This window comes from Notechis scutatus, chromosome 3 (genome assembly GCF_049901735.1).
Source record: "Notechis scutatus isolate UNSWTSFEM ecotype Mainland chromosome 3, rNotScu1.2, whole genome shotgun sequence".
Lineage (NCBI taxonomy): Eukaryota > Metazoa > Chordata > Lepidosauria > Squamata > Elapidae > Notechis > Notechis scutatus.
The window spans coordinates 157,553,623-157,578,840 of record NC_142011.1 but is presented as its reverse complement, the minus strand read 5'-3'; the positions used below and the strand labels follow the sequence as shown (position 1 = coordinate 157,578,840).

The 25,218-nt window shown below is 33.9% G+C and overlaps 1 protein-coding gene across 3 annotated transcripts in view; it reads right to left on the bottom strand.

The window, feature by feature from the left end:
• Positions 1-3,200: 3,200 nt before the first annotated feature.
• The window catches only part of SPIRE1 (spire type actin nucleation factor 1), a 53,832-nt gene continuing 31,814 nt past the window's right edge, over positions 3,201-25,218 (bottom strand). The window contains exons 5-18 of one of the 3 annotated variants that reach the window (XM_026671950.2): positions 25,072-25,155; positions 24,361-24,525; positions 23,545-23,631; positions 21,831-21,960; positions 19,171-19,337; positions 17,922-18,012; positions 17,549-17,691; positions 15,658-15,711; positions 14,215-14,355; positions 10,000-10,137; positions 9,277-9,347; positions 8,358-8,385; positions 7,773-7,909; positions 3,201-5,470 (exon numbers count right to left, since the gene is read on the bottom strand). In XM_026671950.2, coding sequence (XP_026527735.2) covers positions 5,212-5,470; positions 7,773-7,909; positions 8,358-8,385; positions 9,277-9,347; positions 10,000-10,137; positions 14,215-14,355; positions 15,658-15,711; positions 17,549-17,691; positions 17,922-18,012; positions 19,171-19,337; positions 21,831-21,960; positions 23,545-23,631; positions 24,361-24,525; positions 25,072-25,155 — 1,695 coding nt within the window. In that variant the 3' untranslated portion in view covers positions 3,201-5,211. The remainder of the gene's footprint in view (positions 5,471-7,772; positions 7,910-8,357; positions 8,386-9,276; positions 9,348-9,999; positions 10,138-14,214; positions 14,356-15,657; positions 15,712-17,548; positions 17,692-17,921; positions 18,013-19,170; positions 19,338-21,830; positions 21,961-23,544; positions 23,632-24,360; positions 24,526-25,071; positions 25,156-25,218) is intronic. The other 2 variants (XM_087961497.1, XM_026671951.2) reach the window with 2 other exon arrangements.

The following is a 25,218-nucleotide window of genomic DNA, read 5'->3' as shown; positions in this document are numbered from 1 at the left end:
TTTATATTTAATTTAAAACTCTAATAAAAAGAAAACAAAACATTATCTTGGCTTTTTTCCTAAAAGCTAGAAACCATACATTCAGACCAACAATGGTAATTCTTATTTCCCTTGAGTTTTATCTTATCCAGGCCAATCCACTCCCAGAAATATAATTTATAAAAATGGTCTTAGAAATTATAACATTTTTCAATGTTATTTTTGTGTATGTGCATGTAATAGATAATTGTGTTCAGGTGATGAGAGACAACAAAAACAATATTACAACTTTTTTATGAGTTTAATAATTCATAAACTGCAGGTGAATATTATGTAACAGGAAAACAAGCAGAAAAATAATTATTGCCTTTTTCATTTACAAATCTTTATCCATCAGGGTATACAGCATGGTGACATAAGAAGGTAGATCTTAAGACAGTTGTGCTTCCTATTCAAATCATTGCCAGGTACCATTGCAGGTTCAGGAACAGTAAAGAAAACTAAATGGTGTGCAATTTTTTTCCTTGTAAGCATCCTGACTTTTGGTGATGTTTTAAAAAACATCTATGTAGAAGATAGTAGAAAAAAATGATTTTGACTTGTTTCCCAAAACATATTGTCTACTGGCAGAGACGCATATATAACTCCTTTTTATTACCACCGTTTTCTCATAGTGCAAGATAAAAGTCATCATTGCAGCAATAAGTACTTTCTGAACATAATCAAGGGACGAAAACTTACCCTTTTTAAAAATATCACTTTAGCATACAATGGCTTTGTTCTATATTCTAAATCCAGCTCTAGTAAACTCAGCTTTCTCTAATAATCGTTCATGCATTTGATTTTCATTTGTTCCTCCTATTTTTTATCATATTATGATTTTCTTGGCCTAGATGAGTTTCCAGGTGAGCACAGCCCTCTCAGAAAGCAAGATTTAAAACATAGAAGAAAGTCAATGAAGAAAAAAAGGATAACAAATTTCCTACAAATATACGTCTACAAAGTTTTGTTTTTGCATATCTTCATTTATGGAATGCAAAAAAATAAGTCTTAGGTTAGGAATAAAATTAAAAAGTGAATGTCATTATCTTAATTTGAATATAGAGTCATCTCCATACAAGTGAAGAATTATTGTTTTTGACAGCAGCAGCTTCCAGCAAAGGGTTCTGGCTGGTGGAAAGCTTGAGTACCTAATTTCTATACCAGCTCTCTCTGTCATCTCATTTCTCCAGTCCTCCAGATCAGATTTTGAGAAATGGGCATTGGCAAAAAGAATTGTGCTGGATATATGTGGCTTTTCCCTATGGATTCAGCCAAATCAAGGTCTTCTGTATTCAGTCATTAAAGAGACCTTGTATTTTAATTCTTATTTCTCATATCTTCATGCATATAAAAAGTGTACAGTTCTATACATGCCAATGGGTTTTGAAGCTTAGTGCAGATCACAGCATTGTGATACGAGGTCAGTCTGCAATGTCTTAAGATTTCCTATGTCTTGCTTGTGAATAGCATGGAACTGCAAAAAGACATTTGCTTGATGTCCCTTCCTAGTGAGTGGTAGGATAGGATTCTGACCCACCCAAGAGTTCATCTAATTCTCTTACTGGTTGGAAAGAGTGGTGGCTGCCAGATCTAAGTTTAGTGATGGTCTTTTTAAAGTTTCCCACTTTTGGCAAGAACTTATCTTGGAGCAGGAAAGGGAAATCATTGTAAATCATAGGATTGCAAATAAATATATAACTTGCAAATGACTTTTAGCAAGTTCATTTAACTTTGACACGTTACATGATGATCAGATGTGCTTTCAGAATCAGTACAGTAAGCCAAGTCTTCTATTTGATTTTTCCCTCCTGGGGTGTACTTTTCTTTTGAAAGCGTGTAATCATGGAACATTTGGCTTGTGGGACAGCTTTGTCATATTCTCAAACCAATTAGGCACACAACATTATGCAAAGCGTTAAAAAACAATCACTTCACAAAATGGACCAGTACCCTTCTGCATTGACACTGCCATGTTCTCTGTAAGGCTCAGGACAGATATTCTGAAAACCTTTTCTTTTTGCAGAGACACACTGTGAAAGCCTTGAAAGCAGCCAGATTGCTGGAAGGGTCTGTGCTTTGGCAAAGAATTAACTTGGGTTTCAATTACAAAACAATTTGAGGTAGAGAAAGACAGCCTCAGTTTAATAAAATTTCAGTCAGATGACAACGTTCCTACGAATGGATTTGTTTTTTAATTGATGGGACCTTGCACTGGAGCCGATTTTTGAATTACACGGCATATATTGATAAGCAATCACGGGGTGTTAATTTATAGATATAAGCCCAGAGATAAAAATGGAAAAGGGAAGTACTTGATCTTAATTTATACAATTTCTTCTTCAGTAGGCTTTGCCTTCACAGAAATAAGCTATTGAAATCAGTTCTGACATTTATATTGTGAATGTAAGCATAACGTAATTATGACGGGTAGTCATGGATCAGAAAAATGGAAAATATTACAACCGTCTATTCATTTTTCAGCTTGAAGTATGGAATTTTGGGGTAAACATTTTTTTTAGTACAAATTGGTAAAATATTGTCTATATACGACTGCTGACTACAGATAGAACTCAACTTATAACCATTAATTTTAGGACTATTCAAAGGCACTGAAAAAAGTGACTTATGATGATCCTCATACTTTTGACTGCTGCAGCCTCCCCATGGTCATGTGATCAAAATAAAATTCAGACACTTGGCAGCCAGCATGTATTTGAACAAGGGTTGCAATGTCCTGGGATCACGTGATCACCGTTTGCGACCTGCCCAGCTGGCTTCCAACAACCAAAGTCAATGGGGGAAACTGGATTTTCTTAACAGCTGCATGATTCCCTTAACTGCAGTGGTTCATTTAACAACTGTGGCAAAAAAGATTGTAAAATTTTGTCTCATTTAACTTGCTTAGCAATAGAAATTCCAATCCGAAAGTTAAAGATTACCTATATTTCTCCTGTGAAGCTCAATACAAAATCTTTTAATTCATTCATTTCATTAGTATATCAAATATATGTAGGCAACTATCCAACTATTGTCCTAATAATTTCAGGTTAATCTCACATACCAGAATTTTGTAAATACTTTGCTAGGAAATAAATTGATATATTTATATAATACTTAATTTTTGTGTTTTCCTTGGCCCCACATAAAAAACACAAAAAATGTGAAAACTATGGAAAATCTTTGCCGATAAAGGGGATTTAATAAAACCCTGTAGTATTTTATTAAATTTTATTAAAGTATTCTAGCCTACATTTCGAAAGATGGTTTCTGTAGAAAAAAAACACCTCATTTTTATTTTGTAAAGAGAACTACGTGATACAGCTAGAAGATCAGCTGCATTGGAAGTGAATATACAGTATGGAAAGATTCTGGGTAGCTCAGGGTAATAAGAACTACCAGCTTGATGATAAAACAATATTTTGCTTTCTTGATATATGTGGGTGTAGATTTTAAGTTAAAGAGAGCAAAGTACCTAAGATAAATTATTTGCTGATTAACAGAAATGATTACTAATTACGTTGGAGCTTGTCAGTAATCACTCATGTTGCCACGACTCCTAACATAGTTTTCAATAAATTTCAAATATCTATGATCTTGTAGGATCATCAAATCTTTCAAGATTTCTTGTATTATGTGTTGAGTTTTTAGCTATTTAATTTTCAAAAATTATGCCTAATATATTTAATATTTGAGTATTTGGGATATAATCATGTGTCTTTCCTGGAAAGATTGCTGACATATTAAATTTAACATTCATAATTTCAGTTAGGTTATGTAACAATAAACTGGGGTATTCAAGGAATAATCAAATCAAAGGATTAAGGTGACAGAATAAATTTTGATAGTATATTTAATAAATAAATGTCTGGTTGGTAATTGATATAAGAAAATTTTGCCTCTTTCGGAAGTGAACTGAAATGTTCCTTTTACAATATAAAAATGAAAATGCAACCTTTTTTCCATCATATATTGTAATTTGATTCTAAACATAAGTTAGGTCATTAAAACATAGCAGAGTAATTGTCCCTATCCACAGATGATCTGCAAACAATTTAAATGGACAATTTAAATATATATAAAAATAACCCAATTCCATACTAAGCGCCAGTTTTGTTTAAAAATCTGACTATAAAACAGTGCAAAAATGTGATATTCAGTAGTATTTTAACTTGAAAACATTCAGTGTTTCTCCAACCTTTTGAAAACAAGGAAACAAAAACACTTCTTAATCTGAGACACATTGTCCCAAATTTTTCCAAGAAAAAAATCTTTACAGCCAAGATACATACCCCTGTAAAAATGGGGTTAATAATAGACATGCTTCCATATTCTTAGTTACAGCAATACTTAAGTATTGCTCTATAAAACAAATATACATATTTATTTTAACTTTCTCAGGATTATTACCCAGAGAACCCTAGTTTACAAAAGTTCATTCATATTAAAAACTAAACTTATATTGCATTCTGCCTCTATAAAGGGCTTTGTTTTGTTTATTTATAAAAGCTACAGGTAACACTACCACTAATATTCAGAGTACATTCCAAATAGGAAAAAATATTATTTTGAACACACTAATTTTATTATAATATAGCAGAAGCTCCAGGAAAATAATTACTCCTTCAGGCTTCCAGCTTATTCAGTATTTTATACTAAGAGTGAGATGGCATGGATTGATCAACCATTTCCAGCATATTAGCAAATCCTTCTTAATCTTGTGCTATAAGATATCAAGTTCTGTACAATAGGAGACTAGGTACATCAAATAACAAAATATGATTAATATTTAATTGGTAGCAAATGCCATTATGGTTTACAAATGTACTAACACCATAATCTAGTTTTTCTTTAGATCTATCTACATATATATATACATACATAGACACTCATCTTAAAAATAATTAAAGGATAAATAGGGAAAAATACAAGTAAAGACTTCATTTGTACATTGAACATATACAATTAGACAACAATCTAGAGTAGTTGCATTCTTCCAGTAAAACAAGCTTATTCGCTGGCCTGGTGGGTAGGACAATTTCTGATTCTTTTTATGAATTATATAGAACAGGGAAACCAATAAGCTAATGAAAATGTAAATGATCATGTAGAACAAAGGAAAGACGGATGCTCTGGTTTTGAAGAGTTTTCTTAGGATCTCATGAAGAGTAAATAAAGAGAAAGGCACAAGACTCAGATTTCATTGATAGTCCTCTCAGAAGGACAGTATTCTGAAGTGCCTGGAGATGACATGTAGAATGACTGTGTTTTCCTTTTTAACCTGGCTCGTTTGTTAGCCAGAGAGAGGCTGCGGCGGCTTGAATTAATGATTTCCGAAATGAACTTCTTGCAGTCCACACACACCTCCATGGTGCTCCAGTCCTCCATGAGTTCTTTTGGAAAAAATGGTTCTTCACTTGACTTATCTACAGATTTTGACTTTGAGGACAACCTAAAATAAAGGAACAATTCTTAACTTAGTAGTACCATTCATTCTAAATAATTTCAGAAACCTTTTCAAGTTTTCCAGTTCTTAACATTTGGTGTAAAGCGAAAGAAGCAACTTAATTAGTCACCTGAATTTCTTTTGGTCATTTTATTAATTTGTTTGTTTCTGCTTTCGAGTCACTGTTGACTCCCAGGGACTGCCTGGACAAGTCCCTGCAGTTTTCTTGGCACGTTTTTTGGGAAGTTTGTCACTGCCTCCTCCTCAGGACAGAGAGAGTGACTGGCCCAAGGTCACCCAACAACACAAAAATAACCAGTTTTATACAATTGGTTATACGATTGTATAAACCAGTTTTATACAATCACAACATTTAATTATCAGGGGAAAAATGCTTATAAGAAAAGAAGGACTTAACACATGAATTATAAAAGAAGGCAAGAATGGCTAAGGTATTTCAGTGAATATATTCAAGAAAGGAAAATGCATATTTAATGAAAATAGGATGTAGCTGTAGAATATAAATTAAGCAATTGCTCTATATCTTGTTATGCTACTAGCTACTACAGTTTACCAGACACATTGGGAGTTTTTAAAATTATTGTGGAGTCTTAAATATACAGTATTTTATCTTAAATCATGCTATGCAGGAAAAGTATATTTTCTTTCATTTTACTACAACATGAAATTACATTTAAAACTGGCTGAAAGAGATACAAAAGATTACATTCTTCATTTAAATCTGAGATTCTCACAGCTTCATCACACTCACCTATAAGGAAGGTAGAAAGCCAATTAAGGAAGGGTTTTTTCCGAATTTATTACACAGTGACAAATGTATGGCTATCTGCTTGGTAAAAAGTTTACACTCAATGCAATGAGCTCATGGCACCCAGGAAGCAAGCCTGTTCCAAGACCAAGATAGTTGAAGTGGAGATGCTTGAAGTGGAGAAGCCACAACAAGGGTAGACAAATTATTCTGGGATGTGGTAGCATTTCCCCACTCCTAGAAAAATCCTCTTGCTACCTGGAAGACTGAGGATCTTAGGGAAGGGCGACCTCATTTCAAAAGTAATGCAGATATTTCCACGGTAGAGAACAATCCTTGAGAGACCCATTTCCTCACTAAGAAGGGGATGTCTTATAGAATGTCAGACAAATGGTTTCTGCCAGACATGTAGTATGACAGATTGGAGAGGAAGGAATATTAGATGTAATCAAGAGATAAGAGCTTATTAGTAGCTCATAAACAGCATGGTGTTTAGATGACAAGAAACAATTCAAAATATTCCTACACTGTCCTAATGAACTCACTAATGACGTTTGGAAACTCCTGAAATTTCCAAAATTGTGTATTTACTCCTTTTATTAATATTAAAGACACTTCATTTAAGTTTCCCCAAGCTTGCCCCGTTGTGTGAGCTTGACATATAGATCATATCATGACTTGCCTATTTGGTACAAAGGCACCTAGGCATCATGAGTCAGCTAGATGTAAATTACTAGATAGTGCGGGGAGGGAAAAATGGTTTCATTTTGTTGGCACCAATAATATAAGGAAATATAGTGTGACAGTCTTAAATTTAGATTGCTAATGACAGACTGTAATCTAGACTATCATACTAGTGTTTTCAGAAATGTTACGTGTTCCAAATACAGGACTGACAGTGCAGGTGTCTTAATGTATGTGAGATGATGGTATCAGGCACAGGGGTTTATACAAGTCAAGATTCAAAAAGGTTTATATAGGCACAAAAACTTTCCAAGAAGGATGCTTTGGTTATCTGCCTTCTTCACAGAATGTTATGCTGTACTTCACAGAAAGTTAGTCTGAAAGGTGTTAACGAGAATGGGAAGGGGAGGTGTCCTTTTGAGATCTGCCTAGAAGTTTGTTAAAATATTAATTATTTTAAGATAGGGAAAACATTTAGATAACTTCTATAATTCTTTTTCAGCCTTTAGAAATAGCTATACTCGTCCCTTCTGGGTTGTTTGACTGGGGAGGAGATAGTGGGGGGGTTGTGGTGGGAGGGCTTAGAATCAAAATGTCAGGAACATTTCAAGTGACTGACCAATTGCCTCTTCTATACTGGGAGGAGAAATTCCAAGGTATGAATTTATCTGGAATCTTTCTCCATATCTCTGATTAAACCCAGCCATTTTGAACTCCGTATTTCTAGCTTCTTCACCTCTAATTTGAGTTAGTTGCATTCATATCCATTAATTTGGAAAGATGAATGGGGAGGAAGAAGTAAAAATGAATGTCTATCTGTCTGTCCCTCTTCCCTATTAATTAAGCATAACGTACCTTGATATGCCCTTCAGTGACCTGTGATGGCTGATGGGAGTTTTATCAGGCTTCATAAAGCTTTCTCCTTTCTGTAAAGCAGAAGGTCCCAAGGAAAAAATTGGAAGGGTCGAATATGGTTTTGATGGTAGGCGCATCTGTCATGAAAGCAAGGGAACAATGGTGAGATATAATTGCCCTGAGATTGTAAACGCCATACCATTTATAGTGCCCCACTCCAATATATTCTCAGTAATATTGTATTGACTTTATGAATCTTAGTAAAATGCTATAACAAAGCCTTCAACTATCTTGTAAGTGTAATATTCCGAGAGCAAGTGTAGACTCTCATATTCACAACTCATCATTAAAGTTCATTGCATGACATTAGACCACTAACAATATCTCATTCAAAAAAACCCTCTTTATGTTTCTTTAGGGATAAAATTGGAGAAGGATAAAAGTAGAGATGAATACTATAATGTATATACTATCTTGAATTCCAAAAGAAAAAGCAGAGTTTAAAACTAACAGATAAAAATGAAATATTTAAACAAATAGAAACAATTTAATAAACAGATTTTAGATTGTTGTTTTTAAACTTACTTTTTTACAGCACTGTGAACATACAGGCCTACAACATAAAAAAAAAATTGGCTTTCTTAATTCCAAGTAAAATTGTCTCTGAGGTCTATATTGCATTTTTCTTATAAAAATATTTTAAGAGGTATACACTATTTTTGAATTTTACTGGTTGTTTTATTTTTCAGCATAAATAAAAAACACAGAAAAAGCCAACAAAACTAGAACTGGATACAAAAGATTGTGTGCCCTATCTGTATTCATCCCAGCTTCCCATGTGGGCTATTAGTTCTCCTGTTCAAACCTAGTCTGCTCCATTAAGGTGATTTAACTTGTAGAAACTCTTTGGAAATAAAGAGGAGAAACTCCAAAATGATCATCTTTCAAATAGTATGCTTACAGATTTTGGGTTATATTTCACAATCTAAAACCAAAAATGAACAAAAAATTGCTGCAATTCTTTTCTCCTAAGAAAATTTAGAAATTGGCCAAAGATTTAACTTGAGATAACAGCAGACTCTTATTTCAGAAATGCAGAAAGCAAAATTTAAATGTGTCCTATGAAAAATTCAGAGGAGTGTTATTTTTCAGAACAATAGAACAATCCGTCTACAGTATACAGGCTTTGTATACAGGCTTATAAGACTGTTAATCTATTTTCTGAGTAAAGACGTCTTTTGCTATTTACTCATTTTATATTAGCTGCCATGAACATCATATGCCATAATTAGCACTGTTAGCTGTAAAGATTTTCAATTTATATCACTAAACATGCAAATCTTTAATCTGTTCAAATCCTTCTTTACACTCCCAAAATTATCCTTCCTCCTTCCTTTCATATGGAACACCAATAATAACAAATTCTTTAAAAATGGGTTAATGAGTACTTCATTTCTATCATTGTATTATTCAGCAATTTTTAATGACGGCCATGTGTGCTTACCTTTTACAAAATTGACAAGTATAGGACCAAGTGAAGAAAGAAAATCTTCTTGTGCGACAACAAAAACAAAGCTACGAAAAGTGGGAATAAGAGACTATTATGTCTGTAAACAAACATCAGCAAAGATACATTACATAATCAAGTAGTTGTACAATTAATCATTTTAATTACATTTATTAAAATAAGTAGTTTTTCCCACTCTTTATAAAATACTCATGAAATGTTTTTATAATCCTTTGCTAACTGACATAGCATCTTCTATATTAAGCATTTTGGCAGCATAATAGAGAAGCGTGCTGACAAAGAAGAACTACCATTGAGTTCAGGAAGTGGATTCAGACTTATACTCTGCTGAATTCCACTGGTGTTTGAGAAGGTGAAGATGGTGATTTATGTACTGATTTGTGTTCCTTTCCTCTGTAAATCTTGCCCAGTGCTTTATATATACAGCTACTCCAGAAGGCTGAACGATATTTAGAACAACATAGGATAAAATCTGCAAAAATCACTGTTGCGCCCCCTACTGTACATATGTTTAAAAAAGGTGCTTTTCTATTTTCAGAAGAATAGAGTCTCAATTTACAGATCTAGTCTTTTCCTTTTGCGCAAAAATTTGAACCCCTCTGCAAATTTTAACTTCCTGTGAATGTGAAACTTCCTGTGATAATTTGTTTCCATGTTCCATTGTCCATATCAGTGGAAAATCAACACAATTAGATGTACCTTTCCCTTCTTTAGGGCAGTATACACTTCTTTGTATTGTTGATACTTCTCTAGTTCTGCCTTTACCAGCACTTGACGGATATGCATTACTTCTTCCACTGTGAGAGCCAGGCATTCCACTGGATAGCAAAACTCCTCCTGAAAGCAAAAAAAAAAAAAAAATGTTGTTCAACTGTCTTTCTCAGAGCATTTCCCAGCTATCCAAAAGAGCCAGCCACCTGGTTAGTAATTTCAAAAGAAATAGATTTTACCACCAACATTGGAGAACATTTATATGATTACAGGCATCAAAATAGCAAAGACTTCAGATATGCAGGCTAAAGATGTTGTCCCTGAAAAACCCTTTGATGGTTATTAAGCCAATAATTATGATGATGTCTTTGATACTTTAAGATGCCTAGAGAAGCCAAAGAAACAGTTAGTAATCTAATCCGGAATAATTTTTTATTCTGTGGTATTTTTAAACTTACAGTAAAATTATATATTTTACTGCATATAATTATATTATTTTCTTCATAGAATATTTAAACAATTAAAGTTGCAAATTTGTATACCTTATGCTCCTGCTTCTAGCAGGAATATCAATCTATTACAATTTGTTATAAGTAGTATATAGAGCATTTTTTCAACACTAAAACACCATAACAGGTTAATATTGGGCTGAGTAAATCATCAGAATTGCTGATACCACAGAATAAAAATGCACATCCCAAATTCACCTCTTTCATAGATTCTTGCCATAGATTTGGTTGAAAGACAGGATTCTTGCCCTAGCTAAATTATTTTTTGAACATAATTTGGTTTCTAAGTTATATAAAATGATATGCTAACCTTATTTTACTCTGTGAAAGAAAGACTACAAGCTTGGGAGCACGAGGAAAATAATAAATAAATAGTAGTCTGTAGATAAATTAGGACATTCATTCATAAGCAATGTTGCTTATAGTTTTTAAGAAAAATTCCTATTATACAAATTCATATTATAAATGCAGCATAATGCTGTAAAATCCAACTAATTAGACCAATAGATACAATGCTATTTTAAGTAGCTTATAATTCTGTCTTTCAGGTCAGAAAAAAATTACAATGCAGAATTGGTAAAGAGAGTATATACCAGAGCCACCATATTTTAAAGAACAGCTGTCTTACCTATCTGGACCTCAAATACAAACTTCATCTTGCTCAAGATGCTTACAATTGTGCCTTTTCTATCATTAACTTATTTATACTAGGACAACGTGACGTCAGAGTCAAAATTTATTGTGGTTTACTATATTATATTAACCTTAGTATTACACCTGAAAATGCTATTTTTCCTCACCACATGCTAAAAGTCTTCATGTTTTATAGGCATTCATAACTTTTCATCCTTTGCTTTCAGATTTATTTATCTACTGCTTTTACAGAATTATTTAGCTTATTTTAAAATAGCAATTGCTTTAGTATTTTAAATTTCCATCACAAATGTCTAGTCATTGGCTCCAAGATTCAATACATAAAAGTTGATGTATGATATGATTTATATGATTACCCAGAAAAAACCCACCAAGGAATATGATGGTAGGATTCTTTATATTAAATGTTAATACTCCAAAATGGTTTGCCAGCAACATATTTGAAGGACTGTTGCCTTTGAATGAAGCAATGCACATCTGAATGCCTTGCTCAATCACTGATACTAAACTACATATGGTATTGCAGTGCAGATCTATGAAACTCCCTCTCCAAAAAAAATGTCATTGTTCTTCCTCCTTACTGATAATTATGAAATAATGTAGCTATATTCAACTATTTAAATGATTAGTTTAAAGTATTAAACAGCTTGTCTTTTGCTGCTTGTTTCATAACTTTGTTTAAAACACCATTGCCCTTTAAGGACTGATTAATTAGAAAAGGTGTGGGAGGAGGAACAAGTCCCTTATCTATTTTCCAACAGTGTTTCCCCCAAGTTACAATATGGTCCAATAACTTCCATGACTATGAAGGTATTTCATCAAATAAATAATACATTATTGTATTAATGTAAATAATGGTAACACTGAGAAATTACTAGCTTTTTAATTTATTCATTCATAAAATTTCATCAAATTATAAATACATGTGCTTCTTTAAGTGAACATCTATAACAGGGGTGTCAAACTTGATTTCATTGAGGACCGCATCAGCGGCGGCGGGGTTGCCAGGGTGGGCGTGGCCATCTTAACGTCACTCCCGTTGGGGCGCCTGTGGCGGCCCAAGCACTCTGCCAGCAAAAACAGGTTCCCAAGCTCCATTTTTGGCTGTGACGGCCTCCTAAAACCCTCTGCCAGTGAAAAAGGCTCTGTTTTCAGTTGCGATGGCCTACTGCAACCCTCTGCCAGAGAAAACAGCCCTTCTGCAACCCTCTGCCAGTGAAAAAGGAGCAAAATGGCCTGGAAAATGGCCTCACTAGTTCAATTTTCAGCTGTGACGGCCTCCTGCAACCTGCGGTCCTCTTGAGCTCTCTTTTTGGTGGTAGAGGCACCGTAGGCCAACCCTTCGCTGTTTCCAGGGAGGCCCCATGGGCCATATCTAAGCACCCTGAAGGTTGGATCCGTCCTGTGGGCCTTGAGTTTGACACCCCTGATCTATAACATCAGTGTGAAAATTAGAAGTCATGTTTGGAAATGTTTAGTAGAGAGAGAATATGTAAGAGTAAAGCTAAATTGCTGCTCTCTAGCAAACTGGTCAACTCAGCTCTTTCTCCTGGCCTTATTATATGTAATAAACTATTAAAGTATCAATTAGTACTTTTTGCTAATACTTATTACATATTACACTGGACATTTGAAAAGTTATTCATGTTATAATGGTAAAGTATGAAGTATGAAATAATATTTTCTAACTAATTTTCAGCTCTTTAAATCTTAAAGAAAATGTTTCATCAGGTCTTCTCAGTATAGCCTCACTGATGCATTATTTGAATAGCATGTTACCAGAGTGTTTGTTCTCTTACTGAAAGCCCAGCTGTACTTCAAACTCTTCACATGTACATACTGATCCCAACATTCATTCAAAAACAATTATGCTTTTTGTGTGGATACTAGAGAAAGGAGACATGTGATAAAGAAACTCTTGTTTCAAAACAGGAATGACCTATATGCCTGGGTGGCTTCATGTACATGTGTCTACTAAATCCTTCCTATAGGAATAATCCATATTTAAACTTTCAATTATCCAGCACTCTGGCTATAGTACATTTTGAAGTACTATTTACATTTGACATTTTACAATGAAAACTAAGAGAGCAATTCATTAAAAAGTTCTCCAACTGTAGGATAGCATTATTGCTAAGCCTTTTCTTCTAAATAAGTATTGTATTATAGATAAATAGACTATGATCATTCCTGATGCAGCTGAACTGATGTTTCTTTTTCATTAGAGGCAATTCAAGTAGCTGCTAGCAGGATGGATACAATAGTTTACCAAGCTAAAATCCTCAGATAGCTCTGAAGTATTTTATTATTATACTGTCAAGTGCAGAAGACTAATATAGGAATAATTTTTATTAAATAACACATAATAAATTTATTCATAGTTTGCAAGTGAAGACTATAGTCAAATAAACAACTTTATAATGATAACACCCAACATATTTGTTTATTTTTGGTCCAATCCACTGAGAAAAATGCAGTAATTTGTCTAAAAATGTTCAGCAATGTTCAACTATGTTGACACGAACTCATAAATGTTCTTAATTGTAAATGCTAATTTTATAATCTCTAAATCTTAATTTAGTTAAGTTTTCATTTTAATTTTATATACGTTTGGCATATAGATTTATCTGTATGTAAATACACATTCAAAGATTAATTTATAATGTGAAAACTTGGCCAAAATTGACATATATTTATGAGTTTGAATACATTATTAATTTTTCTAAACTATTTCTCTGCTCTTGATATTTGTTCTTTCACTTCTAAAAAGTTAAGGTTGTAAAAAGCTCTTCTTTAATAAACTTCTGATGTTACATTCTAGTTTGATTACCTTTCAAAGATAATTTCAGATTCCAGACAAATTGATCAGTGAATCTATGCATGCACAAAAGAGTTCTTCAGGCACCAAAATCAATTTTAATCAGAATCCAGTAAAATCCTAAACTGTTAATGTCTTGCCACAGCTTAGGAATCTTTTCCCATTTGATGGAAAGGAAAGACTTCTATGACAGATTTACAAAGCTCACAGTAGGAGGCAAACCTTTGAGGCTTTCCACTGGTTAAAAACTCTTTCGCATAGATAATACACAGTTCTGGCCATTCCAAACAAAGCTGCTTCAAAAGGATGAGAACTAAGGTGAGAAGTTGTATGTATGGTTGAAAAAAGGGTCTTCCTTGGAACCTGAGCATTAGATAGGAAGTAGAAAAAGGAAGGCTAAACATAAATAAAACATTTGTCTACCATTTTAGATACTGTAATATAACCCCAGCATTGATATTTCTTTCTTTCTTATTGGGAAGTCAGCTCAATACAACCAGAATTACTGCACAACATAAAACAAGCCCTCTGCTAATTCTGCTGGAAGAACCTATTCAATTTTCTTTTCAGTGGAAATGAGGATTATTTAAAGGTGGGATTTCTTTCACCAGAAGATAAGCAGTGACAATCCATCAATCCTAAGGAAAGGAATGAAGAAGGAGGATGTTAAATTTAACATAGGGTAATGTGACCTTATCTATCCCATTTTCTTTATACTTTGAGAAAACTGTAGGTGTAAAATTTTAATGAATATGATAATGAAACAGTTATTCAATGACAATTAATAAACTGTTATAAAATTATATTTATGTCTTTTCCTAAAAACAAAAAATACATGTGATATCAGTTCATTTCCTGAGAAGAAAGCAGAACCTCAATAGGTATATATTTATTTTTGAACAACGTAGTATTTTTTTTAATCGCCATTTTGCATAGCAGGATTCATACTCATGAACAAACACAACAATTACTGGCATGGACTATATTCATTATGTCTATTTCAATTAAATATGCTATTTAATCTTTAAAACTTTAAACAGATTTTATTCTGTGTATGTAGATTTTGGTCCCAACTCTTATTGACTTCTGGAAACTATTTTAAGTTGGAACTTTTTTATTGGATGTTTGGCTCCAGCACCAGGTTTGCCTATTTTTGAATGTTGGGTTTTTTATATTTTCAACTTTATCAATATTATTGTTTTTCAATGTTGTGATTTGCTATGAATCTTTATAGAATTGTGACAGAATATAAATGTGCTTAACTGGGAGTTCAGTTTTTTCCATATTTGTAACTCTTATATACATTCAAATGGAAATCTGCAGGGAATTACTAAGAGCTGATAAAAAAAATAAAGTTACAGAATATCACAATATTACAATAACATGTTTAATGTGTAGGTGAGAAGCCTATCAAGTCAAAAACTATTGTAAGTTCAGATACTAAAAAAATATCATACTTTCAGAAAGTGTTGATGTATGCTGAAATTTCAATCATTTCAGTCATTGCCTCATGGCAATGTGAGAATTTTGGCAAATCACTACAGGGTTGAATAGATTCTGCTGCTTTGTGATCATTCATTCTATTTTAAATTTGTTAACATATTATAACTGCTTTGTTTTTAAGGAAACCAATATATAAAATGTTTAAAATAAATAAATACTTACAAAAAGTCTCCTCATTTTCATAAGACCAAACAACAACAGAAATATGGGGTTTTCCTTTCAGTACAAGATATAAAATATGAAATTATTTCTTAGTCAGGAACTTCTGTAGTTTTAATTTTTTAATTAACATGATTCCCCCCCCCCCCGCCATTTGTGTGCCATTCCAAGAAACTGATTTAGCAAAGCAAATACCATGTGTGACACTGATGGTGCTCTGATTGCTCTTAGGGGCTTAACTTGATCTCCAGTGAGTTCTGGTAAATGGCAGTGCCATCCTTTGTTATCTGAATGAAGAACTTTTCTAGCTTGTTCCTCTCAGAACAGACAAAAAGTCCAAAATAAATTGTTTCTGAGATCATGCTGTACAAACCCTGGGAAAAAGCATCCATAATTTCTTAGTCTGAACTACTTTTTGAGATAAGACACCAGGAATAATTAATTTATATTATCACGTGGCTTACTTTCTAATCCACAATTATGAAAAAAATTATGTTTTATAAAAACACGGGTAGTTTAAGTTTTTATTTTATTTATTTTATTTTTTTAAGTTTTTAATATTCAGTTTTTGCTCTACTTTTAATATCAAAGGCTAAAATAAGAATATAATTGTAAAATAGTATTATTTCTGCTAAAGCAAACCAAGTTATAATCTGACTTTTTTTGGTGATAATATTTTTAGGATCATTTAAGAAAAAAAGCATGATGGGCCTTATACATCCATAGACAACTTCTAAAACTATATGATTTCTTTAAAGTAAGATGAGACTGGACTTTTCACAGCATTATCTAGTTAGAAATGCCAGAAATATGAGAAATGATACAGAAAAGACTTTTCTGTAATTGGGTCTCCATTAAAAGCAACTTTTATGTAGTACATAAGAAATAACTGCTACACAAGTTTTTTTATATTTCTGAATGCCTGCATAGCTATACTTCAAAGAATTTTCACATGTACAAAGCCATTATTCGCATAAAGCTATTTCTTAGAAAATAATTGCTTTTGTTCTGCATATGGAACTGACAAATGAGTTTAAGATTATCTAGGATCAGAAAGTGAATTCAAGCTAGAGTCATAGATTTATAGAAGAACAGAAATTAATAGAAATTAATACATTTAATTTCTTGAGAAAGCAGCTCTGCTCTATGAATTAGTGGTGGAATGCAAGTTAACTTCAGCATGCTAAAAAATAGCATCCAAATCAGATCCTCTTGAGCCAATGCAGAACAAGAAGGCTTTTTATTAAGACCAAACACATCTTTCTTCCTAAACCTGAAATCTTTCACTCTTTTATCAATTTTAAGAATTCTTTTTACAAAAAAATTGATCTTACTTATAAAAATACCAGGCTTTGGTATTCTGCTAGCTCCTAAAATAGGCACTTCATTCTCTTATAACAGCTGTATTTTATTGGAATCTACTTTCAGATAAAGTCACCTCATTGAATGTGCTGTATTTTCTTTTGATCCTTAAATAGATCCAATAATACTATATGATTACATGGCATTCTAGGATCTTTAAACATAATATGAAACATTTTTCCATCTTTCAATAACGGATTAAAAATACGCAAAAAACAGCAGCCAAAAAATTAATATTCATGTACGATATAGAAGGCATTTTACCTGGAAATATGTTAATTTTATTAGCAAGTTTATATAAGAACATCAGCAATTAGGCACAGCATTCAAATCCTGAATTTAAAAGTTCAGAGTTATTTCATGCTAGATCTTCCTTTCAACTTACAGGAAATAAAATTAAAGAGCTGTTCCAAGGTCTCACAATTCTGAGCTAAGGATTCATCGCATCATATGTAAAACATGGATTTTCTTCCCTCAGTGCTGGAACCACTATGTTCAACCAATGCTGAATTTGATCTACTACAATACTTACGAGGGATCTGGAGCTCTGTTTTGTGGGAGGTAAGAACTGCCGTACGTTAGTTGGCGTTTCCTTCTCAATAGAATGTCGTCTCTGGGGTGGTTGTCTCCTTTCTGGCTGTGGTGTAGATGATATTGGCAAGAATTTTGGAGGCACTATAAATTTGATAAGGAAGAGTTATGTTCAGATTTTGTGAATTAATATTTTAACAGTACCTGTAATGATGTCATACAACTAGAATGAAAGTACCATCGTATCATATATATCTCATCTCATCTCATAATACATACACACACATACACAACAAATCTCTTTTAATCCATCCAGGTTCAAAATGTTTCTACTGTTGCAGGAAACCTTATTTGTTTTGAGCATTTTTACTCACCCTTTTTTCCAGATGTGGTCTCCAGAAACACATCTTCCATCTGGGAAGGAGAAACACTACCACTACTGGCTGATTTGGGTATAGATTCCTCCTGGTAATAATAAAATACGGCAATAAGATGTCTCCCTTCTCTTTAATTGGGAAACAGTATAAATAATATGCAGAAAAATATAATATAGCACAATCATTAATGATGCACCATATGGAACTATACATGATCACCTGGTCATACTAATGAAAATGCTTCTAGAAAACAACATATCACTATTTCTTCAAACAGCAGAAAATATTATAGAGGCCATATAATAGGCTGATAGCTATAAGCTTCTTGTCCATATGTGCAAGCCTCATAAACTAAAAGCAATTCAAGTGGTGTACTGTAGATATAAATAGTACTTATGTTAAAGGAGCATTCATATTGGGATGCTGTACAACCAAGGGTAAAGTGATGGCAAAATAGACCAACTGAATGTAAAATGCTACCAACATCAGGAACATGACCTAATTAAAGGTTATTTATTTCATATAGATTGTTTTTCTAACATCTAGCCAGAACTGGATAGTGACACACAGACTAAATTTGCATTTGCCATCACAAAGACCCATGAGTTTTAAGCCTTGCAAAAACATGCAGCTTTTGACCTTCATTTTATAATTTGGTTTTAATCTTAACAGTGGTCATTAGGATGAATTGTTCAAAATGATTTGAAAAGTATTTTTTACCAAATGTACTATATCATATTTTAAGCAAAACAAGTCACAATGTGACCAATAAAAGCAGTAAATGAAATGAACCAATTACAGGTAGTCCTCGACTTATGACTGTAATTTAGCTTGGATTTATGCTCTGATTTTATGCTCATTTTTGCAGTGACCATTAAGCAAATGCGGCAATTATTAAGTGAATGCATTGATCATTAAGTGAATATTGTGGTGGTTAAGTAAGTCTATTGTCCACAATGGGTGTTTTTGTGCCAGAAACCAGAAGTAAACATTATTTTCCAGCAAAATAAAAATAAAAATTGAGGTCATAAATTGAAATCATATGAGTGCAGGATATGGTAATTGTAAATGCAGGCTGGAACCCAAAATATGATCACTTGACCATAGGAGGATGACAAATCTGGGTTGTAAGTAGTTTTTGGGGAGGTTCGTCATAACTTGAAGTGTTACTAAGCGACCAATTATAAGTCAAGGATTACTTGTAAAAATCTAAACTGAAGGGCTGTATTGTTACTATCCATCTTACCTCTGAATCTGAGCTACCCAGTTCAGCCAAAGTCGGAGCTTTCAAAAGTCTCTTCCGCTGCACTGTTAATTTCGTACCTAGGCCATTTACCTTTGCTTTGGATTCCAAGCTGCCATTCGCTATACAGCTTTCTAATAATTTTTGGGAGGTTGCTGATGTGGGTACATCTAAGAAAAATAGAAAAACAGCATGAATAAGCACCACTACTGTGGTATTTATCGTTTCTCCTAAAAATTACAATTATGTAAAGAATTGTGATGTGACAGAAAATCAGTTGCGAGAACTAAAGTTTGGGGATTTATTTTTTTTCAAATGTGAAAAAAAATGTGCTTAGAAAGTGAGACAGCTTTATACATGGAGAGAGGCCCCATTTGCAAAGAGAAAAGGTAGTAAGTAAAGAATATTGCCAAGAGGAAGAATTTTCTTATTATCTTATTCGCATGTCAAACTTCTGACAATTAGTTCTTAAAATCAAACTGATAAAAGCTATACCAGTGCTGCATATATATTTTTATATTAAAATTATATGGGAAAACATACATGTAGTCTATGACGATTGGGACCGGAATTTCCATCACTAACTGTTGTGGTCATAAAGTGTGATGTCACATGACTATATTGCTTAACAATGACAATCCTGGCATCATTGCCATCATTAAGTGAGGTCTGCAGGTCAATAAGCAAGGACCTCCTTGCAATTTCCTGCCAGCATCCAGAAAAACCAAGTCAGTGGGGAAGCCAGCAGGAAGCTGAAAATCCCAGGCAGTTTGAAAGCAGGTCAACAGGCAGGCTGCTGATAGGCAGGGGAGGCTGTGCGAACAGCTATCAAGATGTGGTGAGAAGGCAAATGGGGCTTCAGGTGCTTGCTGCCAGGCAGGGGAGAGGTTGTACAAGGTGGCTGGTAAGGTACAACATGAGGATGGCAGGTGGCTGATGCTGGGTGGGATAGACTTACTAGAATGAATTGCAGCCTTCTTTGCTGGCTTCCTCATTAACATTGCTTGTGGGAAGCTGACCGGAAGTTGCAAATGGTGATCATATAACTGCAGGATGCTGCAACTGTTGTGTGATCCTGTTGCCAAGCATCCAGATTGCAATAGCCAGATAGCCAGAATTTTAAAGACTGGTCATAATTTCCACCCATTTAATACTGTCATAACTTTGAATGATTGCACTACCAGTAGTTATTAACCAAGGGCTATCAAATTTGAATACATATCAACATTGAGTTAGGACAGTGCATTTTCTACTACAAATTGATACTAAAATAATACATTTGATGTTTGAAATAGCCTTGCTCATATTTTTGAATAATGGTTTATTTAAAACAAATTGAATCCAATAACCTCTGTTAAGTAATAGTATATACCAAATATCCAGCCAGCTATTCTATGGCTCAGGTTGTCTTTAATTCCCATATAAATGCTAGCATTTATATGGGAATTAAAGATAACTTGAACCATAGAATATGTCAGTAGCTTCATCTTGTTGCTTGCTGAAAGTTATAATCTTATTTTTACCTGATTTCTGATAAATCAGGCAAAAAGAACACTGAAGTATATTGTCTTTTCCTTAGAAATTCGATTACAAACTATCAGCAATTCTGCCTTATTGCTTTTCTGCTTGTGGAACTGAAAAGATTATAAACAAGGATAGCCATATGATTTCTGTAGGTATCTATGCTAACTCTTATTGGGCAGAAAGCTCTTAACCCCAGAGGTTCCATAAAGAGGTAACAGAACAGGCATGAAGGCTTCACTTATCCATTGACAATTCCCTCTTTCAAAATGAGATATAAGCTTAAAGTCTGCACATGAATTAATTTTTAATTTTTAAATTAGCTGCCTTTGTTTATTTCAGTAGACAATAAAAGTCCCTTTAAAGTTTCATATTTTACTTTTATCCATTTCATTATATTTTTCTTTGTAAGCAACGGAGATTAATCATTCAGGCATTTGACATGGATAACATATTTTAGAAATGAACTTGGTTAACACATCTTGGAAAAGTTTTCTTCAAGTTGATTTTGATTCCTAGAGGTTTCATCGCATATCTTCTTCTTCTTCTTCCTAGTGCATTTCTGCAGATGCAGGGTCCACTGAATGCCACTTTGCGTGGTCAGCTGCGTCTCCGGGGTGCAGGCCCACAGCTTGCATGTCTTTGTTGATGGTGTCTCACCATCTCTATTTTGGACGCCTGTGAGGTCACTGGCCACTGATTTCTAGTTGGTAGGCGGTCTTGGCAACGCTGGAAGGTGCTGCTCTCTGGACATGTTGACCTTCTCTCATCTTCTCTGTAATTGGTGCCACACAAATTGGTGCTATTTGTGATGTGATCAAGAAGGGAGATGCCTGATATCTAATGGAGCATTCGCATTTCCATGGCATAGAGATAGTTTTCGGTCCCTATTGTTTCCACCCAGCATTCAGTGCCATACAGTACAACAGGGCAGATGGTTTTCTTGTTTCATCATATATGCACCACAATTTTCTTGATAACTTAATTATCTTCTTTGGGAGGGTATGTTTCATCTTCTCAGTCTAGCCTAGACCTGCTGGTATTCTGGGGAGGTTTATCATCCAAGGACAAATCACACACATTCTACCCAATTCCTGAGCACAGAGAGATGAACCAGATTTCATTAAAATCAAAGTACTCACCTAGCCTGCTACGTCTGATCTCATCAGGTGAAACAGGTCTTAGCTTTCTTTCAGATTTTATTTCTTCCAGAATTCTTTCATGGAGGCTACGAGGCCGTGGTGGAGTTGGTTTCAGTTTTCTTGCAGATGCCTGGAAAGAATAACGTATCTCAAAGAAAAATACTGACCATACTTAAGAGATGTTCATCAATATATATGGATTTACCTAAATTAAGTGTCCATTGAAATAAGGTAAATTTCTAAGCTACAATTTAAAAATAATAGATTGCTTGCCAACATTATAACTGTGGTTTTTCAAGCGACCTTTGCATATTCACTGAAATATATTCTAACTCTTCTTCCGTCTAAGAAATGTCTTAAAAATATTATGTTTTAAATGGGAAAAGCACCCCTTGTCTGGCCACTGCGTGCCACTGGAATACTTTTCTAGCTTTCTGATTAACACCTTGAATTGATGTCAAAAAGGAATTCTTTCTTGTAGACCAAAGAAGAGACATAAGTGGGATGGAGGGAAGGTTATATCAATGCACAGATGACCACTCAAAGAACTACAGTTATAAATAAGTAGCTTGTTCATCTTTGTAGCGGAAGTTTTAAGAAGAGATTGGACAACCATTTGTCAGAAATTATATAGGGTTTCCTGCTTGAACAGGAGGTTGGACTAGAAGACCTACAAGTTCCCTTTCAATTCTGTTCTGTCATGCCCTTGGTAGAGTCAGACTCTGAAGGAGAGGAGGAACAGCTGACAGGGAGTGGAGGTGTGGCTCCGGAGGTTGTGGTGGAGGCTGGGGAAGGGCAGAGGCCGGCTGGGTAGTCAGAGGAAGAACCAGGCCCATCCCTTCTGCATCCTAGGACATGCAGGGAGGAACGGAGAAGGCAACAACTTGGCTTACGAGAGAGGAAGCGGCCATGATCCTCCTCATTGGTTGCAGCTGGGGAGACTAAGTATATAAGAGAGACGATTACAAAACAGCATTGCCAGAAGCAAAGCGTGTGTTATTTTGGGCTGAAGTTATCTTGGTTGGCATCCTTCTAACAGACTGTGCCTTGTTATCTCCTTTAATTTGGTAATTACTTATCCTGGTCTGTTGTGTAGTTTGTTTGGTTTTCTATTTCACCTCTATCTGCTCATTAAGTTCGGACTGTATTGCTTTCTTTTGAAGACTATTTTTGAGTACGTTTTACCTCCAACTGAGAATTATTGAACAGTGGGGCCAAGTTGGAGGCATTAAAGGACATTTATTTACGTTTTGGATTTTGTTAAGTTTGTGCTACACTCTGGGTCATCACAGTTATTCTGTTATATGTGTATCTGATACACCCTAATGGGAACACTCACAAACACAAAGTCACATTTCAGATAAGGGACAGATCTCATGTCAGAATATATGACAAAACCAACAGGCTAAAAGAAATAGCTCTAGCAGAGACGTCAAGTGCATAAGACAGTTTCATAAAGGATGCTGAGATGACTGGTATGAAACAGCAAAAATACATGAGATTTTATTTCAAAATAATTCCTCTAATGTATATTAATTTTATATAAATGCATCTTGAGGATGCTAATGCTACAAAACATATGAAAAATCTGTGTTTCCTATATTTTAGAGAAGACTGGGAAAAGAAATAGAAGAAACCTGAATATGGTTAAGGCAAAAAGGTATAGAAAATCTCTTATTTTCATTAACTCCCCTCTCCCCATTTTATTACATACAGGATTTAATGGAGGTCGAGACCGGATAAAGTCCAAGATAATTTCATGGGCACTCTTTTTTAATCGTGGAGGAATATTCCCATTGACCTAAAAGAGAGAAAGAAAAATATCTATTATTTTGCTTGCACATCAGTATCATGCAATCCAAAAGGGCAATGAATTCTAAAACAAACATAATTGCAGTGGTTACTGAAATGCAGCCCATTGACCACCGGAAGGCGGGCATTATGTAACCAGTTTATCTGAAACCTGTAAAATATAGCTACCCAGATATTTAAAAGGTCTTCGGAAATTGAATTCATGGATCTTTGCACTTTAGATTACTCTATATAAAGCATTAGCTTTAGAAGTTATCCTGTGCTCAATGGTCACAGGAAGGGATACCTAGAAGCTATCCAAATTTCTTGTTAAAGGGTTTATAGATTTCATATATACAATAAAATAAAATGAACTTCAATTTTATAAACTAGTGTTCCTGCTGAACAGCAATTTTTGTTAAATCTATGTGATACAATACAAAATTCTACGCAGCTAGTTTTTTATGTGCCTAAATAAATACGGTCCTTTTTCTTCCAAATAGCAGATCCTATAACATACTAACTTTTATTGAAGTCGAAGTGATTTTCAAAATAGCTTGTTAAATTAACTAAGATTCTAATATTTTAAGGGAAAAAAATTAAACAAAACAATATAATACCACTCCAGAAGGCATTAGGTTTTCAAGTTAACTAAAATAGTTCTCTTTTTTGGTCCTTTTTGGCGGTCCTAATTTAAGACTATACAAAGAATAATAAAATTGATTTTGACAGAGCTTACCATAACCTTTCTTAAAGTATAGCGCTTGGATCGAATATCATCCATCAACATTTCATATGGAGTGAGCTGATATTCTATGGGCAGAGGGTTGTACTGACGTTCTTGAACTTTTTTAAGTTTTACACCATTTCGCAAATCTCTCATAACTTGAACCCAAAACTGTGCCTGAAATAGTTAAGAATAAAGGGTTAATATGTAACAAAGTTTGTATTATTGTTATTTTAAACTCTACTAAACTTAAACACTTATACTTAAATACTCATTATAACATCTACACGTATCATAAAGCAAAATGATGCCTCAGTTTTTATAAGCTAGAATTTATTATATTCAATATTGTGACAATTATATTTTTCCAACTAATTTCCATTTTAGCTAACTTAGAGCCACATATTTATTTGTAAGCATGTAAGCAGGATAGGAAAGATTATAAACAAGCAAGCAGTTAATTACACTGTCACATAATCACATAACCAGTTGCATGTCTTGAAATTAACAGAGCGCCTAGAATCATGTTTCTTCACTTCAATGACAATAAATTCTTTATTTACTTTATAGAGAAAGAACAGATATAATATTAGCCATGGTTTTATGGATTTTAGATATGTGCATCTTTGTATACATTCGATATAAATATTTGGTATAAATTGTGTTGTCTGTCTCTAAGGTTGTAATATAAAGCCATTACTTTATTAAAAAAAGTAATCTTACCCAATCAGCAGTTTTTAATTCATCAAGGTCAGTGCTAGAGTCCTCATTTCCTTTTTTGTCCATTTCCTGCATTTTCTTTAAATTCTATCAATTAAAAGAAAAAAATATTTGTTTACAATAACATTGGTGCCCTACAGATATTGCTGA